The sequence below is a fragment of the Lagopus leucura genome, unplaced genomic scaffold (genome assembly GCF_019238085.1).
Source record: "Lagopus leucura isolate 7727_CA_CO unplaced genomic scaffold, USGS_WTPT01 Super-Scaffold_100004, whole genome shotgun sequence".
Taxonomy (NCBI): Eukaryota; Metazoa; Chordata; class Aves; order Galliformes; family Phasianidae; genus Lagopus; species Lagopus leucura.
Genome location: NW_024962264.1, coordinates 59,946,185 through 59,967,675, shown reverse-complemented (window position 1 = coordinate 59,967,675; position 21,491 = coordinate 59,946,185). Strand labels below are relative to the sequence as shown.

The following is a 21,491-nucleotide window of genomic DNA, read 5'->3' as shown; positions in this document are numbered from 1 at the left end:
ATGTCTTTTGACACAACAAGAAAAACATTGCATATTAAACAAAAACTATACGTTTTCTAAGCATCAGGAAGAAAATGTTCCTGAAAAAGAAGGATGGCATTGTAATTTGTGGCTTTCAGTAAGTGAACTAAATAGTTTATTTTCACTTACTCTCTGTTGCCCCCAGCTGGTACTCAGAGTCTTGGTACCAGTAGCTGCATCTCCCTGCCCCAACACCCAAGCCCTACATCTACATTCAGACATCATTACATCCCTTTCTTCAAAGGTAAGGTCCAGGAATGCAAAACCGTGCTGTGATACTGTAGACTTATTCAGATGTGTTTCACTTTTCTGTCTGTGCAAGCATGGCTTCCACTTGGATAAAATTTGTCTTAATTTTGTGCAAGTGCTTTTTGATGTACTGTGTAAGTTTCAAGAATTGAGTGGGTCTGAATTTATTATTATGGTTTTTTTTGGCTTTGTTTTCAGTGAGTGTTAAGTGTATTTTGAAGGGGTAGAGGGAAGGAATTAGATTTTGTAATGAAAATGAGGGAGGGAAATAATTTTAAATCTTGTTTACTCTAAAAAGTTTATTTTAAATCTTGTTTACTCTATAGTGTTTACCTTTACCTGATTTTAGAGACGCCAAATAAATTGGATCCAGTGTTGGATCATCAGTTATCTAACCTTATAATTTTCATTTAGGGATTATCTTTATCATTTTCAGCATTACCAGAAATCTTGCTATATAAAGTTTGTTAAATCAATATAGCTGCACTGATGAGCAAATAGTCTGTGCCACATACTGTGAAGCAGAGTAACTGAGCCTAGTCTCCTAGTCTTTTTTTTTTTTTTTTCCCAGTAGATAGTAGACAGATTAACTGTTAATGGCTTCCATGTTGCAAACAGGAGGCAGTTCTGAGGATTACCAAGAAGCTTTCAGGCAAAGGCTACTAATTTTTTTTATTTTTAAAATTTTTTTTAGTTAGCTATGTAAGTAGAGGAAATAAAAGTCATTAAGTATCATTTCTCCAGGAACAATACAACTGGGGAGGAGACATGAATGGCAGACACTTTCAGTGCCTGAAAATGCCTGATTCCTTTGTACCATTTGATTTAATAGAACAAAACTATTCTTTTTGTTGTGGTAACCATTATAGAAAAGGAAGTGACCCTCTTCAGGAACCAGATCTAAAATATAAACTCAAATGAATTGCAGATGCTCATTGCCTTTGGAGAAAATGATTAGGCTCGAATGTATCCAGAAACAGTTCTGTTCAAAGTCAGCTGAATTTCACCACTGCGAATAGCAACAGAATCAGGGTTAGGTTGCTCCAACTGAGATCCCCGGGAGAAAATTCTGAAGAGAAAAGCTGATGAGATTAATCCTGTTGTTAACATTTCAAAGTCTACCTGTAAAATGTCTTCCCGCACCCCCCAAACCCTCGCTCACACCCCCATTTTTTGGAAGGCTGACTCACATGACTCACATACCCTGTTATTCCCTGAGTCACAGCCTGAACTTTTTTTATTTTTTTTTTTATTTTTTTATTTTTTTTTCTGTGTTCCTTAAATTTGGGCAGTATTATCCAACCTGATGTACTGAGTAAGAAAACCTCTTCTGTGTGCTGTGTTACCTGATTTCACTGAACTGAGAGCTGTTATTCAGAAGCCCACTTGCAGTTGCTTAGCAGCATTCTTGCTAAAATGAGTTTCTTTTCAGTGCTACCTGCTGTTGCTCGGAGCAGCAGCAATTATTTATTGTTGCTGTTTGGAGGAAGAAATCCTCAAGTGCCAGCTGCTTCTCCCCATACACTTATTAACAGTGATCAAAATTTTGATATTTTCTCTTTCTGCAACACTTTTTATCAAGGAGCTAAAATATTTTGCAAGCAGTAACCTGTAATGCTTCACAGCACTCTTATCACATAGGCAGATATGTTTATAATCCTTATTTATAGGTAATTGGTAATTCCAAGCCCTGCAGAGGTATGCATTAACCACTGCTTTACACTGAGTTAATGTCTCATCCCAAAAAGTGTCATAGAATCATATCATAGAATCATAGAATGGCCCGAGTTGAAAAGGACCATAATGATCATCTAGTTTCAACGCCCTGCTATGTGCAGGATTGCCAACCAGTAGACCAGTGTCATAAGATTCTCTTCAAGTTCAATTCCTCTTCAAGTTCTCTGAATTCTTTTCACTAAGCTAAAGAGTCTTTTTTCCTTATCTTGGTGAGTTTTTCAAAGATTAATGTATTTTTTTTTTCTTTTCAAAGCGGTTGATGTGAGAAGAGCAGAGTCATAGGAACCATTTCTTTGCTTTTAGACTAAGGTGAATGTCGCCACTCCTGTTTTTAAAAAACAAAATCACACTCAAAAAAAAAAAAAAAAAAAAAAAAAAACCCCAACTCTTATTAAATCCAAAAATACTACACTGGTTTATAATGCTATAACAAATCTTTGTAAAACTAGCTTTCCACAATAATGATAAAATATTTATTTAAACTTTGGGTAGAAATTTTGCTACTCTAACAAAAAAATCCTGGAATCCTTCTTTTGATTTCACTGAGTTTGTGTCGTATTCTTCCTGAGAAAGGGCACAGTTCATCATTTTTCAGCATAAGTAATATAACTGTGTTTCTGTTTTTAGTTCCATGCGTTTCCCATGAAACAACATAATAGGATATTACTAACTATTCTTTATCCTGCAGATAAAATACTTGGTTGTGCCCTTTTAGGGTCTTTTGTCTTCAAAATGTCTTTAACAGCTTACTATCAAGAGAATCATGATATGTCATCTCCAAAATACCTGCATGTGGTGTAATTCTTCCTCTTGAGGTGATGGAACCAGAGACTGTAAAGTCTGTGCTAAGTGAAAAAATGTTTGCTTGAGCCATGGTGGAAACCATTGTAGCCATCGTGCCTTTCTAGTGTAGAAACACAGCTTCCATTTATTTGGCTTTGAAGTCCTCAGGAGAGTTAGTCACTGGTCTTCAAAAAACTTTGTCTCACTTAATGTTCCATGTGCAAACAGATAGTGAAGGATCCAGTTTCAGGAGTAATCTCTGACATCTTTATTAGGCCAGTGCTCCTTACTGTTCAAATCCAAGTCAGGGAATGTAGACAGCTCTTACTGCAATTTCTTATCAAATTTCCTATCCTTTCAGATAAAGAAAAGCCAACAGGGAAGGAGATATAAACAGTGTTACACTTTTCCTCCCAGTCCCTTGAGAAGTATGGAAAGGGAGCATGGTTTGAGCTCTGGTCAGTTGGCTGTACACACACAAGGTTCAAAGAGCAGGCTATCCTGTCAGTAGCCAAAATACACAAGAAGGACTTTGTGGTTGATGCTGAAGTTCAAAGTAAACTTTTCCAGATTCTTTCCAAATTAAACAAAATTCAGGGAAGAGTTTGTGGTTCTGGGTTTTTGCCCTGCACTGACCAGGAGATCGGATCACATCCTGCATCTGTTTGTGGCAGAGGACAAAACCAACAGTCTGAAACATTGCTCTCTTCAGTGTTTCATTTTATCAGAGACCTTATTTGAGGTTCTTCAGTGTATACCAGGAGACCCTTGAAAGAAACAGATTCTTGGTGGAGCCTTATTTTAGAGACTTACTATAGGCTAGATGATTATGTGGCTATCTGGAGTTTCTACATGTGAAAATTCTACTTACTTTTGAATGCAAAAAGTGAACCACAGCTACTCTCTGTGTTTCTCCAAGTCAGTGACAAAAATCTAACTATAGTTTAAATGTGCATCAGCTTGTAGAAGTGGATTGTTAGAACAACCTTTTCCCTCATTTCAGCCATAATTCTTCCATTTTGAGCAAGTGATAGCTCTGCAAACTATTCCAGACAGGTGATGTTTGCATAGAGAAGTTTGCAGACTTGTTGTCATCTGGTTTGCATTTGCTTCCTGTTTTCTTGCAAGTTTATTCATCCTAATTAATGTTTCCTCCTGAGACCCTGAATGTGCTACTGATATTCTATCCCTGAAGAACAATTGTATGGGAGTGCAATACTAGCACCTTGTGATTGTTGCTCAAGGAGGTGGTTGTACATGCAGATCATTTGTGAATATCTTTTTAAAATTATGCTAATTTTTAAGTAAACGAGGAATAAATACACTGTGAAAGTCACTTGAAAACTTTCTTTTTCTTTTTAAATTAAAAAAAAAAATAGTAACATAACTGTGGGATGAATGACATTATAAGATTTTTAAGGTTATTGGAGTTGTCAGGAACTTTACTTAAGTAAAAACTACTATTCTTTGTATTCAAACTTGGAGTGAAGTGGAGACTACTTCTGCTTAGTAGGGATGGCCAAGCATATGAGCAGCAAGCGGCAAAGAAGGAATTAATAAATGTGCAGTGAAAATCTGTCAACACTGCTTTCCTTCCAAGAGTAAATCAGGAGTCAAGAAACTGAATAACCATCTGGTTCCTTGTGTGAGGACAACCTGACTGCAGAATGGTGGTGCTTACCAGACTTTTAGTAATTCCATAATTCTTCCCTTACTTTTTGGAAGGACCATAGGCCATCATCTTTCACATTTGCTATTTCAATTTCTCAGCTGCTCTGATATATTTTTTTCCAATCACATATTGCTGTTCCTGTGTATGCAGTGCTAATGGCTGAGTGGCTTTTGATTTTAATTTTCTTACCGACTGTAAAAACACCTGACACAAAATTTAGAGCTGATCCGTTAGTGTACTGTCATGATCTCACCTGGCCTGCTTCTCCCACTGAACTCAGTGGCTCTGCACTATTGATTTCAGTGGAATATGTCCAGGCTGTTCTTGGTGGCAGATCATTGACCACACATCCACTGCTTGTCAACAGAGACCCTAGCAAGGGTTCAGCAAACACCCACTCCATGGGCATAAGCATAACCTAGATTGCTATGGTAATCCAGTAGTTCTATGGTGTGAAACTTCCCCTTTCTGAAGGCAGAACTCTGTTGCAAATCTAGCTCTCTGAGCTGCTGCGCTTTCTTTCCCCCAAGAAAACTTGCTATAATTTTACCATTAGTGTCCATTAAATTTGTGCTCCATCTACACTAAAACAATAACAGCAAATTAACAACTGTTTCATGTTAAAATAAATGTCATGTTTGGCTTCCAGTCGCTTAACAGTGCTGTAAATTAACTGGATTTTACAAGTCCCAAAAAAGTAGAGCTTTACTTTTTTGTTTGCTGAGCAGCACTATAATGCCATAGAGTGTACTTTGGGGAAATAAACTAAGAGGAAATGAATGGCACCTAGGGAACATTTGACAAAACAAGTGAAAAAATGTATGCAGATCAATATTGTACATATCTTCAAATTTTGTCAAGTGACTGTGGCATTATAGATCCATGACTTGATAATCCAACTTGGTTTGCATAAATATAAAATGCTGTGGCATGTTACCTGTGGGGAAAGTTTGTGATTAAGGACCAAATTTCAGCATCTGTTTTTGTTACTGATATGTGCAGGAGCATTTTATGTAACCATAACTTCTGGGTTTTTTTGGTCTAGTCCTGCTTTGAGATATTTTAAATACTACTGAATTATTTTATTTTTAGTTTTAAGGACAGGCTATGAACCATAGCATTAAAGTTTTCAAAAACAAAAACTTGTTTTCAAAAGCTGTGCAGAACATTTTACAAGACTGTAGATGTGCTTATCTGTTTGTTTTGTTCATGACAGTGTTTTTGAAAGAAGAGCTTTAGTATCAAAGACAGGATGCAAGGCTGCAGTTTAATCTGATACTATGTATCAGATATTCATTGTTTAGATGTTTGGCAATTGAGCCAGAATGTTGTACTGAAAAATAATGAGTTTCATACTTATTTGAAATTGTTGGATTAACAAGTCATTCTGAACAAGCCTTTATGCTTGAAATACTCTACTTTGCTTTCCATTTTTTTTCTTGTATCTGCTTTCTTTGCTCTTCCCCTTGGAGGCAGTGAAAGTGGTCGGAGCACTCCAAGCTTATCCATGTACTCAGACAGCAAATCTTCACCTTCTGTCTATCAGCAGGCTCCTAGGCATTTCCATATTCCAGGTAGGCATTCACTGCCTAGCGTTTGATCTTCAATTGCTGGCACATGTTTGTTCTGTTCTAAATGGATTTGTTCTTTGTTTGGTTGTTGTTTGTTTGTGGGTTTTTTTTTCTTTTTTTTTTTTTTTTTTTCTTTTTGCATTGATTTGTGAACTTAGAGCTGCAAGAGAAGAAAACTATTCATGAGCGAAATCTGTTGTCTGTTAAGTTTGCTCTCAGAAATAAAGGAGTTAGAGTGCTGCATTATATATATATATATATAAAAAAATTGCATTAGATAGCACATGTTATTAAGCCTCCAAGATATAATTATTTATACTGCCAACGCTGCATAGGTTTTTGTTTTTGTTTTTTGAATTATTCTTTTCTTTATTCATCCACTTTCAGAATTAGAGAATCATATTAATATAAACATTGAAAACTGAAAGATTTTGGGCCCCATGAAGCTCTGGGGCTCATTTTGGACCCATGAAGACTGTCTTTGTACACATACTGTTTTCAAGTTCACATTCAGTTACAAGCATTCCAAATTTACATCCTACTTTTTTTAAACTATGTTTAACTTCTGGGATTAGTGTTTCTATGAGCACACTGTAATTGGGAATTGTATCCGCTCAGGTGTGTAGTACTAAGAATTTCTAACATGGGAATGATACAGGAACACTGGACTGTTGCCCTAGGGGCTTTCCAAAAGTTTCTGGAAGGCCAGGTCAGCTATACAACTCAACATATGGTCATGATATGAAATTCATACAAGAATATTAGACATTTGTGGTATAAATATCTATATTTGACTGTGTACTTCCATTATAGTTAATAGAGGAACAGTTCCTTTTCAATTGTGACTGTTACAGTAGTTTGTTCTACAATTACATTAATTTTCTTTTAAATAGTAGCAAGTATAAGCAGTTTATCTTTGTTTTCTAAGAAGTATATATTGGTTTTGCAGCATTCAAGGCATCTGAAAGCATTTTGAGGGACATAAGAGTGGTTCATATAATTTAGATTGGCATAGACTACCTAAATATTTTAAATATATAAATATGATGGGCAAGTCTTCACTCTCGCATAATAACCACTGAAAGACAAATTAGTGATGTAATCTTCTGTTGTCTTTTCTCAAGTGTTTGCATTTTAGTGCTATTGACAGGAGATGAGACCAGTGTAGTCTGAACTGCTTGCTTACTCTTTTATTCTTTCCTTTCTCTTTCCTCTTCCTCAGACACTGGCGTAAAAGATAACATCTATAGGAAACCTCCTATCTACAAACAGCATGGTACAGTCTGCTTTTCTCTGTCGCAGTTTCTCTATATATTTGTAAAGAAATGCAGATTGCTTGTGATTGTTTGCTGTAGTCTTTTCATTTCATTATCTCGAAATCCTCATAATCTAAAGTAGAAAAAAAGGTAAGATAAAAATGACATAGTATTTTGTATAACATGATATCCAAAGATTCTGTGAATTCTCTAAAGCTAGAATTAAGATATTTTGACTTGTCTTTGTAATTTAGAGGAGACATTTACTTAAAAGCAGTTCTCTCATATATGGAAAGAAATAAAATATGTACATATAGGAAGTTGCTCTTCTATATTCACACCATGCCTTGGAATGTCCAGTTTTTTGCAAGTAATTCTGACTTCTCTTTCACTGGAGAAAAAGTGTTTATTGATAACTGATGTATACCATAGAGTCATGGAATATCCTGAATTGAAAGGGATCTGCAAGGAGCATTGAGTCCAACTTCTAAATGAAATATCTACTTAACTTCAAGCTTCATATTACTAGGATATACTATTAAGATCTAATATAATCACATTGTGACAGTTAGAAATGAATCTAGTAGGTGATAATGGTGGCAAAATACGATTAGAAAACCTTTGGTAGACCCAGCAAAAAGGCACTTTGTTGATGAAAGCAAGATAGAAGTTGTGCAATTCTTCATGACAATAGCAAGTCTCTATTGGAGCAATCCTGTCATCTCCACCAGCACCTTCTGAGGAAAAAAAAGCTTCCCACATTGCATGCAAGAGTAAGAAAGCCTCGCATATCTGTTCTCACATACTCTAACAGATAGTTGATAGCTTTCTTTGAGTGAAAGGTTAGGAAACTGCGCATACATCACTGGCCTCGTCAGAACAAGGAAAATATATTTAAACATTTTCCTGTTGTGGTTAAGAGAGGGCTGATTTTAAAGTACTTGATTGCCATAGTCAAAAATAAGCTTTTTTTATATTGTTAATTTTTTAATATTACTTTTCATGGAAAATGGCACTTCTGTTTTGATTGAAGTTCTTGTTTGGTTCCAGTAGAGTAGGAGTAGAAAGAATATGGACCAATGATATGGGGGAGTCAGCCTGCAGACAGTTATTGTAACCAAAACTTTTCATGCTCAAGTAATTGCACATTCAAATCATCGATATTTAGATAACCTCTGTGGTTGTTCTGGGTATGGTTTTGAGCAAAGTCAGACTTGATTATATTTCAGTGCACTTTAGATAGATATTTTTCTGCTCACAGTATCCTGATCTTGGTCATACTAATGTTACCTCCAAAGGAAAAATCTATCATCTGTTTTAATGCTTGATGTCATGCTATCCACAAAACAGTCTGCCCAAATTCTAATTCCTTCTCTTTAGATACATAAATCATTCATGGTAAGTTCTCAAGCTGAGCAAAAAAAAAAAAAAAAAAAAAAATCTGACAAAGGAAAGCATTGAATATTACAGTGATGTTTGCAAAGAGTGAAGGCAAAGTTACAAAATAAGTATCAGAACTTGATGTGGTGTAAATCAGCATAGTTTCAGCAACTTTTCAAGCTAATTATATTACTGTGATCTCCTACTTTCTGGCTGTGTCGTTTAATTTTACTGATATTTTTGGTTTGTGAAGTTTCTAAACAGCAGCTTTTTTTTTTTTTTTTTTTCCAAGCCAGGTATTTTATGTAAGTTCTTAGTGAGATATGCAGTTAAGAACTGCCAGCAGATGTTGTGTAAATCTTTCTGCTAAAGCATGAACACATGAGCAACTGATGAGTCAGCTCCTCAAGCTAAAGGGACACTGAGCCAGTGCATGCTGAAAGGGAGCCAGGGAACATTCCTTTGTTGAAGAGACCAAGTTTGAACAAACAAGTACAAAAATGTTCTTTAAAACAAAAAGTGCACCGAGCTTTTCCAAGACATTTGGCTTTGAACAGTTTCAGTTACAGCAGTGCCCAACAGATTTGCTAGAGCTTCTGTGTGTCTATTTTAAACACTAGACTTCTACTAGAATGAAAAAAATGTGGTGGAAAAGTGGCTCAGAGGAGAGATCAGGTGAGAGCTGGAGTCAGAAAGTGAAGTGTGCCACAGCCAGCATGGACACCCGTCTGTGTGCATTGATATTTCAGAATCACCTGAACAGAGTTCAGAGTTAATAATAACAATAAGAGGTTTGTTCTGCAGCAATATTAGCACTGAATCATGTGAAAGATTGCATTGGGACTCACAGCAGAACCCAGTGTCCCTTGTACCTGTGAAGCTAGAGCTCGGCACTGATGAAATTCAGGCCATGTGGATTTATTTGCTGTGAAGTGTTGCATGAAGCATTCAGGAAGCTGAAAGGAGCAGGCCTTGTAGGTCTTGTTGATTTTTGTTGGAATCCTCTAGATCTCTATGTAAAACCTTGGTGTCCTGCTGTTTTGAAGTCATTTGTTCTCATGAACCCATAGAACATAATATCAATGTCTTTTATAAAAACAATTTGCAAAAAGGCATCCAGTTCTGTACATGGGTCTCTGAGATCCACATGAATAACCTGGGTGCACTCAGAGTGTCAGAAAACCAGATCTAAGACCTTGCAATATGGACACTTTAATTTTTCATGCTTTTTTGTTTCTCACATATGTCACAGGTTCGAATTTCTGCTATTTCTTTCTCAAAAAAGCAACTTGCCATCTCAAAAAACAAAAACAAAAACACAAAACAAACAAGCAAACAAACAAACAAAAAAAAAAAACAAAAACAAGTTGCCCTGGTCAGGATGCCATCAGCTAACGATGAAAACTCTGAATTTTTTCATAATACTTTATTTTATTACTCAGCTTTGTTTTGCCACATTACACTGTGGAAAAAAAACAAAACAAAACAAAAAAACCCTCTGCATTTAAAGATTTTTCACCTCTAGCCAATAGATTTTTACAAAGTGAAAAATGAAAATTTTCCTTTCTTAAAGTATCACCTTCTTGACACTACCAGTGAAGGGTTTGGATCTGAGCTGCATAGTGTGAAAGAGAAGAATATTGAATTGCTGATGATGGTGGCCTTTTCCTGCGTTGTTTGGATGCAGGGAAGATCCTCAGCTAACTTGCTAGCTGGGAAAATGGAGAGTTGTTCCCAGCTAGCTGGGATTGTTGTAGCACTGTGTTTGAGCAGTCTAATCTTTAATATTATCGTACTATTTTAATTATTAATAAATATATTTTTTCTGGCTATGTTGTGGTTCATGGGGCTCTTGTGTTACCTTTGAACTCAGATATTGCAGACAATACCCTTGTTACAACCTCACATGGATTTAAGATTATGCTACGTCATTGCATCACTCCAGTTGTTTTACTGCATTCAACAGAGCTTCAAGTGATATAAAGGCAAGAGGCATTTAGATTTTGGGAACTTATCTGAAATAGTGTGAAATTTGTCACAAAAACTTTCTGTAAAATTCTTTCTGAGATGTAAATCAGTCTCTGGTGTGATACTTTGGTAAAGAAAAGCTTAGGAAAAATGCATTTAGTGGTTGGGAGCTATCTTGTAACTTTTAGGTTTTCAGTGTTGAGATTTTCTCCTCAGGAAGTTGGAAGGTCACAATGAAACAGCAGGTAAATATTTTCTTTTATGGAGGCTTTTGAAGAGAGAATATAGGTGAGAAACAGAATTGTGAATTTTGGAGACCTCCTTTGCTTTATCTGAGACTTGATGCAGCTCTGTGGGACTCAGCAGCAGCTCATCCTTACCTGCTGTCCTTCACTCTCAGTATACTGAGCCAACCTTTCTTGCAGTGTCATGAAGAGGTAATGCCAAATTTGTACCTATTGTTTTCACTGTCATTGCTTGTCTTATTGAAGAAAGTGGAAGGCCCAGATGTGCAGACCACCAAATAGCTAAATAACCACATGTACTTTCTTAATCATGGTAATAAAGAAGAATGGAGCCATGATTTACTCCTGAATCTGTCCCTAACTTACAATCTTGACTTTTTACCACCTGCCATTCCCCAAAAGTAGCTTCTTCCTAAAATGATAGCTTAAAAATTCAGCAAAAGTGGATTTTCTGCATTTACTACATGCCTATAGCATTAGTATTCCCATGATCTTATCCAAACATTAAGTAATTCTGTGACATGATAGCTCTACGGATTCAATTTCTGCCCAACTTCAAGTTTTTTTATTGCTTTTTCTCTCTTTTTGAAAATATGTAGAATGTGAAGACAGTCAAAACAGAAAACAAAAATGATCTATCAGTTTTAATTTTTAAAAAATTAATCTTTCAGCACTAAGAAGATCAGAAGGGGAGGATGGAAGTTTGGATCAGGACAACAAGAAGGTAATAACCAGAAAGAACAAAAGGTAGTTCATTTGTTTTTCTTCAGGAAATTATTTTATAAAACATGGTTATGTTTCAAGGTATTATTTAATATACCTGAAATGAATCTTATGATTTTAGGTCTTTCCGAAAGATTATTTCAGTTCTATTATACATAATCTCTCTTCCAGAGTGTTCAAAATCTGCATTTCATGGTAAAGAAGGCAGTAGAAATAAATTCAAGAATTTTAATTGAATCTCAGTGCATATATTGGTGAATGTGTTAACATGTAAGGGTGTGCATTAGCACACAAGAAAAGTGTTATAATGGATTGATGATACGAAGAAGACATAACAGATCTGAAGTGAGGCAGAGTGGGCAACTTAATGAACAGAGAAACTATCCTCAGCCCAGATGAAAGTTAAAAGTTTTCAGTAACTGTGAGGCTGTGACCATTGGTGCAGGCTGTACTGAGCATCAACATAGAAGCTAGCAAGTGATGTAGGGCATGAGTTCAATCTGGCTCCTTTAACAGGTTTTTATTCTCTTCAGCTGAAGACCAGTTGGCTTATTCTGAAAGGGGATATGGACACCAGAACTAATTCCCCAGATTCAGATACCCGATCCCTGTCTCTTACTCCTGGAACTGACAGAGAAAACTTCCAGAGAGCACAGGAAGGCACCACCACCATGTACTCCCGTGAGTACTGCGTGCTGGGCAGCTGTATATGACCAACAGGGGTGGGGCAGAGGGAGGTGGCTGTTCCTGGTTTGCTTTGTTCCTTATTTCTCTATCATAATGGCATATATTAGTTTAGCTATGGCTTGTAAGTGATCAGCATCTTCAAATTTCAATGTCGAAAATATTTGTAGAGTTCTCTTAATGAAAGAAGGACGATTGCTTATATAAAGATATCATATACTCCTGGAGAGGAAAATTTCCTTACAACAAAATCCTGCCCCTCATGAATACATAAAGGCACCTATGTATATGCTAATTCTTTTCAACAAACAGGGCAGAAGTATCAGGAAGATTCTATCAAGGATTAATTTTGTAGAGCCATTTTTTCAATATCACGATAAAGCATAAGGAGCACTTGCTCCAGAGTAATTTAGAATAGGAGTTTTTATATCTTTTGTAGTCACAGCTGTAAGCTGACAGAAACCTTCCAGATATTGAATAACCAGGTAGAATAATGGGAAGATTTTTTTTCTGAAAACTCGTCTGAAGACCACAAAAAAATAAAAAACAAACAAAAAAAAAACCACAAAACATTCTACATGTTTCTTTCCTCTGCATTTCAGCAGGGAATGAGATGTAGAAAATGGTCATGAGAACCAGGTCTGAATTATACTTTTACATTGTAGAAACGATGAAAAATAGCTTAAGTGATTTTTGACAGATAGTTGGGATATTTCTTTCCCTGCATCCTCCATTTTGTGCCATACAGCAGTAGCAGGTCATCTGGGGTGAACAAGTTGGGGAAGCAGTTTTCCAAAAGAATGTATCCAATGTGAGGCATGTCTGGCAGCAAGGCCAGGATGTCAGACTTGTGGGCATTTTGGTAATGTGATAGCTGGCTCCATCAACTTCTATTAAGGAAATTATGGCTTAGCTATGCAAGGAAGAGGAAAAACAGATGATGCAAACTCTGTCACAAGGGTGTAACAAGATAAAAAAGAGAAGTCATTTTGGGTAATTGGTCACACTGGTCTAACCTGATGGGATTTGATTCCTTAGTCATCGTCAAACATTGCATGATGTTTTGTTGCATATCCTGTGCAAGGAAAGCCTTAGGTCTGATCACCTATGCAGCTAACACCTATCATTTGCATAATCATTAGGATGTAAACAGTAGCTTCTCCGCCTATTGCATATGTGGTTGAGAGTGCCCAGATCTCTAGCTTTGACATTTAACCCCATCTCTGTGGCATAGTTATAATCAGAGAAAATACATTTTTCAAATATTGGTTTGGTGCAAAATTATTACATAGAGAATGGAGGAGTTAGCAGGCATCAGACTAATTACAAAATAATATATTTGGGCTTGTATGATTGGCAGGTATGTAGACCGGAACTTGCTTGTGTTCAGCCTGGTTGAAGACTAAGATACAACAGCAACATCTCCTTATATCCATGTGTATAAATGTGTCTTATTTCTGTATGCATACGTTTTTACTAGTTTATATTTTACCATTAGTCATTGTTTCACATAGTTAGGAAAGCAGACATCTAACCAGGTTTGTAACTCTCACTGTTGATAGTACTGAAAGTACCTGAAGTACTGAAAGACAACCTCACAGTATCCAGGCTAGAGTGACTGTCATATTGGAAGAAGCAGTAGCTATATCAAGGAACTGCTGAAGTTCAGATAACACCTAGTTAGAGGAAAGGAGTGCTTTGATTTGGCCAGTTACTAAAAAAAAAAATAATTATAAATATACAACTGTAGTTTGTTATGATATTGAGCTACAGTATGTGATTGGTGGATGTTGGTGCTGTATTTTGCCATTATAATAAAAATAAAGAAACAGCAAAATAAAAAGTTTACATAAATAATAACATAAATAATAAGTTCTAGAGAAAGAGATGCTAAGTGAAAGAGATGCTTTTCACACTGGAGTCACTGTTTTTTTTCTTGATTAATCTGAGCTCTTTCAGCTTAATTCACCTCTAAGGTTTTTTCCAGCCAACCACATGATGTCACTTGTGCCTGTGGATGTGGTTCAGTCCTGGCAGACTGGGAGGCAACACTTGAGCTGCTGTGTGCTGAAGTGAACTGTTTGTTTTCAAATCATGCTCTTTGCTTTAGAGCATCTTTCCATGATAACTTTGAAAAGCTATTTGGTGATGGAACAAATCCCATTCAACCTCTCTATTGCCAAGATGCCAAGAAATTGAACTCCATGCTGATGTTCAACACTGGCATCTTTTTCCAAGCCGGAGTACGGACGGCAGTTACACTCTTTGTCCTCTACAGTCACTGCCATTCAGATAATAAGCAATGATAGATTTCTAGTTTACAAGAAGAAACAAATGATTCATCTAATTCACCACTTTGTCCGTGTATTATACGTAGGAGCCCCCAGTGGTATCAACAAAAGAAGTTCTGTTCATAGTTGATACCACTGCTCAGATGATAGTTGATTATGTCTCTAAAGCATCTTTTATTTTTATCCTCATTTTGCTAGATTAAATGCTGAGCCCATTGCTATTTTTCTTATGATGAACTTCTGTTGTCCCAGTCATCCTGTAGGCCCAAAGGTCTGGTGGATTTAATTTAACCCACTTGAACAGAACATCCTTTCGTGATGTCCTGTCACTGCCTGGAGATATTGCAATTATTTCCATATTTGGAATGTATCAAGACAGACATTTCCAACTTCTATCATTTTTAAGCTCACTTTAATAGCCCTTGGTCACCTCATCACTGAGCTGTATAACTAAGCCTGTCTGCTTTCCTGTTGTCTCCAAATAATGAGATCTCAGCTTACATAGTAGAAGTGTGGGATATTTATTAGTCCCTAATGGCATGACTTTTCCCATGAATTATTAAACTGCATCCCATTTCAATTTCTCTAAGTTTTAAGATTGTCCCAGCTCCTTATGATACCCCAGTCCTCCTCTGTATTAGCAATACTTTATAACTTTGTGTAGACAGTCAAGTTTATTAGCCCATTACTATTTGGTGTTCGGATTGTTGGTGAAAATACTAGGCGATTTCAACTCAACACTAGTTTATGCTGACATTTCTCTCTCAGCACTCCTCAGTTCTCACTACCTGTTTTTCATATTTCATTTTTTCCTTACGTGCCCTATAATTCCTCTGATAAAAACTTCATGTCCTTTGGTTTTACTTTAATTTCCTATGCAGCAATATCTGATTTTAATGGTATCTCATTAGATGAATTCCAGTAAAATTTATTTTGCACAGAAGTCATTTCTTTTAGTGAAGAGAGCTAGCAAGGGACTCTCACACTGTGTCTTTAGCTTGTATTAAATGAATCAAACTCAACATGAATATAACTGATTTTCTGTTTACTTCCATGTTTTTATTTGGTCTTTATTAAAGTTTTCTCTTGGAAACTAACTGATAGATGCTGAGCATCTTTTTCTCCTCTTAAGCATAAAATTGTACTTGATATTCTCCAGTGATTTAAATTAATCTTCCAATTTTATGTAAGGTTATCAGCTTCCTGTGCAGAGTGCTTTGAATTATGTCTCTATCACAGTGAGATTCATTTGCCTACCCTAATTGCATGAACTTTGTCTCTCTGCATTTGTTCCTGAAAGCTGAAGTGAAATACTCTTCCAGGGTTGGAGCCCCACCTAGGTTCCCCTTCCCCTCTCCTGTGTAGTGACACAGTGATCCCATTTCTTCTTTCCTTGTTCTCTTTTTGTTTATATAGCTGGGGAACCTTTTGCTATTTGTTTTAATATCATTTTCAATGTTTAACTCAGCTTGACTCCTGGCAGTTCTCACTTTATCTCAGCATACCGTGAGCTCTGTGCTGATCCATCTTTTGTTTTTTCTTTCTGTACACTTATTCCTAATAATCTCCTTAGGGTACTTATTAATCCAGTAATGTCTGGATTCCCTTCCTGCATTCCCCTTTGGACACAAATTGCCAACATTTTTGGCAGAAAGTAGCCTTGTACATGCAGTTCTCTGAGCTAACTTACTTCTTCTAGCTCCTTGCCTTAAGTTATCAAACTTTCCTGTACTGGAGTCAAGAATGCTTATTACAGAACCTTTGTTTATTTTCTGTTTAATATAAACTCATTCATATTATCACTTCTACACATCGTTATTTTTTATAAACCAAAATCTGGTCTGAAACATTGTTTGTACCTTTACTGACAAAGTGATCATCCAAACTTTCTTATCAAACTCGGCTGGTAAAAGTAAGGCAATTCAGCTGTTCCCCTCTGACTGTTTCAGTTATTTCCCACTGACATTGTAGTTTCATCACTGTACTAGATCCAGTTTGTTCATAGCAACATCACTTTCTGAATTTTATCTATCTTAAAACTTCCCCTTCAGCATTTGTCCTTTTACTTATTTCCACTGTAGTACTTTCATTTACATTTTAATGAAGTAGTAGAAATGCAAAATATGTAAGTTCATTTCTTATTGGTTTCTTTTTTTCTGATTGGTGAGATACCAACCCTTATCTTTTGAAAAACAAACCCCAAAATAGACCACAAACATCATGGTGAGAATTGGAATAACTCTAAAATAATGGTACTTCTTTTTTACAAGTTATGGTTTAGCACTGAATCGGAGAGCTGAGATTTTACAAGGTATCTGTTTTGCATTATGCAGCTTCATGATGCTTTCATAAAGTGAGTCTCACAAATCTTCTGTTGTTGTGCCCACTACAGTGATTGCATCCTATGCACTGTGATTTACAGATGTTGTTATGTGTACCCATGTACATGATACAGAGAGAAAAGATGAGCACTACTCAACTGTACTTCATCCCATGATTAGGATATACATAGCTGTCTTGCAATTGCTATTTCTGTCTATTTTCCTGATTTCTGGGTTTTTGTGGAATATAAAGGACTACATAAAAAATATTACTGTGTATCACAAATGATGTAGCTGTCTATCATGTCTTTTACAGGATTTCCATATTCTAAATCTACTTCTCTACCTGGCTATGGAAGGAATGGCTTGCATCAGGTAGGTATAAAATTAAATGTATTTTCCAGGTAATTGCATATCATAAATAGAAAACTAGATAGAACTTTACACAGTGATAATACTTCACAGGTGTTTTGGCTACCAACCCTGCCTGACGATTTTTTAACCTGTGAGATACATACATTGTCTGCAGGAGTCAGAAGCTTTTTGTTTTAAAAAAAGCTGTGTCTGGCATGAGCATTAGGAATCTTGATTCTCCTCCCAAAACCAACTAAGGTCCAAAATATACAGTCTGTTCCTATTAAGAGACCACAGTATATCTTGAATTAATGATAAAGAGGGTTAAGCCTTAAATTAGGCAAGTAATGATCTTAGAGCAAAGGTGGAGCAGCTCATATCCATAGCATTTCTTAAATATATATATAGAAATACATATATATACACAGATAGACATCATACAAAGCAGGGGGGGAGCAGTGAGAGTTGCCTGAATGCTGGAAGAAAGCCAACATTGGATGGAGCAGCTTGTTCTGGATGCCATCTCCAAGAAAGTGGAAGAGAAGAAGGTTACCAGGAGTAGTCCACATGGATTCAAGAGGAAATCATGGTTGAGCAACCTGGCAGCCTACTGTAATGTCGTGACTGGTGGGATAGATGAGGAGACAGCAGTGTTGTCTACTTTGACTTCAGCAAGGCATCTGATGTTGTCTCCTGCAGCATCTGTGTGAGGAAGCTTAGGAAGATGAGTGGGCAGTGAGGTGAATTGAGATCCGGCGAACTGGCCGAGCTCAGAGGGTTGTGATCTGTGGTGCAGTGTTTGGTTGGAGGCTTGTAACTAGTGGTATTCCCCAGGGAATACCTGATCTTGTTTAATATCTTCATTAGTGACCTAGATGAAAGGATAGAATGCACCCTCAGCAAGTTTGCTGATGATACAAAGCTGGGAGGATTTGCTGACCCTAGAAGGCTGTGCTGCCATTCAGCGAGATCTGGACAGGCATGAGAGTTGGGCAGAGAGGAACTTGATGAGGTTCAACAAGGGCAAATGCGGAGTCCTGCACTTGGGGAGGAATAACTACATGCCTCAGTATAGGTTAGAGATTGATATGCTGAGAAGGGGCTCTGTGGGGAAGAACCTGCGTGTCCTGGTGGCCATGAGCCAGCAGTGTGCTCTTGTGGCCAATGGCATCCTGTGTGCATTAAAAACAGTGTAGGCAGCAAGGTGAGGATGGTGATCTTCTGCCTCTGCTCTGCCTTGGTGAGGCTGCATCTGGATTACTGTTACCAGTTCCGGGCTCCTCAGTTCAAGAAAGACAGGGAGCTTCTAGAGAGAATCCAGTGGAGGGCTACAGAGATTATGGGGGGCCTGGTGCATCTCCCTTTTAAAGAAATGTTGAGACACGTGGGACTGTTCAGACATATGGGTGGGATTAAACTCCCCCAGTAATGAATTAAACTGAAGGTTATTAGAAGAAGCTACAAGAAAGTAACTGTCAGAGAGCACCTAAACTGATTGATGCTCCAAGTACCTGATCGCTTGAATTCCCTTCTGAAGAAACCAGTAGCAACACAACTTAACCTAATTAGATTTATGAATTTGGAAAGATGTAGGTAAACTTCTCTCCATTTAGGAGCCGAAGCCATCAGAACACGCAGGTGCAGTTCTTGGTGTACTTTTTGCAGGCTTAAGCCATGTAATGTGATGTGAAAGCAGCAGGTGGCAGCATTTGTCCCATCTATGAAGTACAACCTAGTATCTGAGAGCTGCAATAAAGCTGAAAATGATCAAATCCTTTAGACCAAAATTCTTCTCAGAGTGGCTGCAGTCTGTGTTGTAGGCTTATATTAGTATTTGTGGCTTGTTATTTTTAATCGATCTTCCTGGCAATGCATCATATAATAAAAGCTAACAATAAGGAGCCTTGCAGTTTCTTATGAGCCGAGTTGTGGGTACAATGTGTACCTAACAGGTGAAAAAAACTCTAAGAGAGGCAACAACAACAAAAAAGTTATGATGCCTTTCAGGTATCCCGTAATACTTATCATCATGACAGCATTTGCCAGCGAAGAAAAAAGACAGTGGGACAAGATAAGATTGATAAGACTGTGTAGCTGCCTCTCTGAGTGACAATCACATGCCAGCATTCTCTGGTTATGGAAATGTATTGTCTAGACTGTACACTGCACATGCAGTGAGTCCCAGTTTGACACACGCTCGTTGACAATCCATCCTCTGCTTCAGGCCGAGCTCCTTTCAGTGCCTCTAGATTGATGAGTGCTGTGTGCACTCTGGATACCTTCTTTGAACATCAGGTCAAGTTCTAATGAAACTTTGTTTGCTTTCTGTCATGGAAGGATCTTTATCTTGATTTTCTGGTACCACTTGTCTTCTCTTTTTTCTCTCAACAGTGTGCAGAGGGATACTCTGTGTCTGTGTGTATTTTGAAGTTACATTGCTTCTTTTCCTCTCTTCCAGCCTGAACATATGGGCCAGTATGAAACAGACCAGGAGGCGAGCTGGGGGATGAAAGGTACATTGCAGTAGCATTTCCACATATTTCCATGTTTTTTCCTGTGAGGATGCTTGTTTACATCTTGCCTGAAGGGCTACTGCTCTGTTATCTTCACATGGTTCGTGTAATGATGGTACAGAACCAGCTCAGTAACGCATTCATTACAGAGAGTCTTCTTTTTATCTGATTGAATATAAAGATCTGACTGACATCCTGAATTATATGGTGGTGTAACAATGCCGAGTCTATGCCAGTGTCCTGAATATGTGCAAACAGCCACAGTGGTTCTCTTTGCTGAGCAGGTGGTGTTCTCATATCAAAGAGAGGAAGAATCTTATGTCTTGAAGGATTGATTAGTTTTTCTGATTGGGAAAGAAAAAAAAAAACACCACCACAAACATTCATTGTGTTTCTTGTTTGTCCTACAATGGTGCTGAAATCTACAGAATTTAAAAAGCAGAATTTCTTTTTATTGATTTATTAGATAACAGTTTAAGAGGACTGTGAGCTTAATATGGAAGTTGGTTGAAATTTTCAAAAGAACTGAGAAATTTAGGAGCATGCAACTTCTGGTGGAGAAGAGAAGGATTTTATTTCCAAGTCACTTAATTTTTTTTTTAAAATCTTACTCCAATGCTTCATTTGATGGCTCTGTATTGATAGAAACCTTTGTCTGAGTAGCTGGCAGTGTAGATTTTGAAAATAGACTTATCTCTGATTTTCATTTCAGATCATAAAAATGTCTATGAAATCATACTGGTAGTCATATTTGGTAACACTGGCCTAACTATAGAATCCTCTTGTATTAGTTCAGATCCATGAGCAATTCCCTCAGGAAAAAAAAAAAAAAAATTACTATGTTCTCTTTGCTATCATTATTTCCACTGCAGTCAGTCCAAGTGCAGGATGTTGGCATCTTGGAGTACTGTATTAACGTGATGATTTTCATGTATGTTCCCAAAAAGACATGGCTATAATTATCCATCTATTGTAACTGTTTTCAGTAAAGAAAAATATGGTGGGATTTTCAGATGACAGTTTGACTGAACTATACACAAAATTCCCAATTTTACCAGACATAGTCACTGCATGGCAGCAAGAGATGGATTTTGCTTTGGTTTCAGGGGCTTAAAAAATTCTATATTCATTCAGACCATTGGAGTCAAATTCTTCTAACACATGTAGTTATTCAATAACTATTGAAAACTATAAGAAATATAGCAGGATACCAAATTGCTAATGTAACTAAATGTTCATTATGGTCACTCTGAAAGAAGCGTATGAATTCTAAACTGTGAACCTATTCTTGTTCTCTTGCAGAATACAAGGTAAGAAGGGCTTTTCCAACACTGGAAGAACAATCAGATTCAGCACTTCCTAGCAAGGTTACATGTGTTCCTTTTTTTTTTTTTTTAAACTTTATTTTGTCAATTTTGACCCAGTGAAATATTTGTCAAATGAGGATGCAAGTTTGTACCATTGAAATTAGTAAGTCCCCTGTGCTGTTGTTTCCACATACCAGAATCAGATTTGGCTGGAGTTCATATGCTCTTGTCTTTTTAACAGATTTATCCTTATGAGACACTTATTGTAACAAATCGTGTTCGTGTGAAATTACCCAAGGATGTGGACAGGACCAGACTGGAGGTAGGAATGATATTTTCTTGATGGCTTTGCAAGTCTTTATCCTGTTTGTGTACTACCTTAGCTATTCCCATACCCAATCAAAGAAGAGAGAAAT

The 21,491-nt window shown here is 37.0% G+C and overlaps 1 protein-coding gene across 9 annotated transcripts in view; it reads left to right on the top strand.

Moving 5' to 3' along the window:
• The window catches only part of ABLIM2 (actin binding LIM protein family member 2), a 139,376-nt gene that overhangs the window by 99,947 nt on the left and 17,938 nt on the right, over positions 1-21,491 (top strand). For 4 of the 9 annotated variants that reach the window (XM_042871466.1, XM_042871460.1, XM_042871462.1 and 1 more), the window contains 9 exons: positions 167-265; positions 5,935-6,036; positions 7,256-7,309; positions 11,554-11,606; positions 12,139-12,286; positions 17,218-17,276; positions 19,714-19,768; positions 21,071-21,135; positions 21,317-21,397. In XM_042871466.1, coding sequence (XP_042727400.1) covers positions 167-265; positions 5,935-6,036; positions 7,256-7,309; positions 11,554-11,606; positions 12,139-12,286; positions 17,218-17,276; positions 19,714-19,768; positions 21,071-21,135; positions 21,317-21,397 — 716 coding nt within the window. The remainder of the gene's footprint in view (positions 1-166; positions 266-5,934; positions 6,037-7,255; positions 7,310-11,553; positions 11,607-12,138; positions 12,287-17,217; positions 17,277-19,713; positions 19,769-21,070; positions 21,136-21,316; positions 21,398-21,491) is intronic. The other 5 variants (XM_042871464.1, XM_042871469.1, XM_042871465.1 and 2 more) reach the window with 5 other exon arrangements.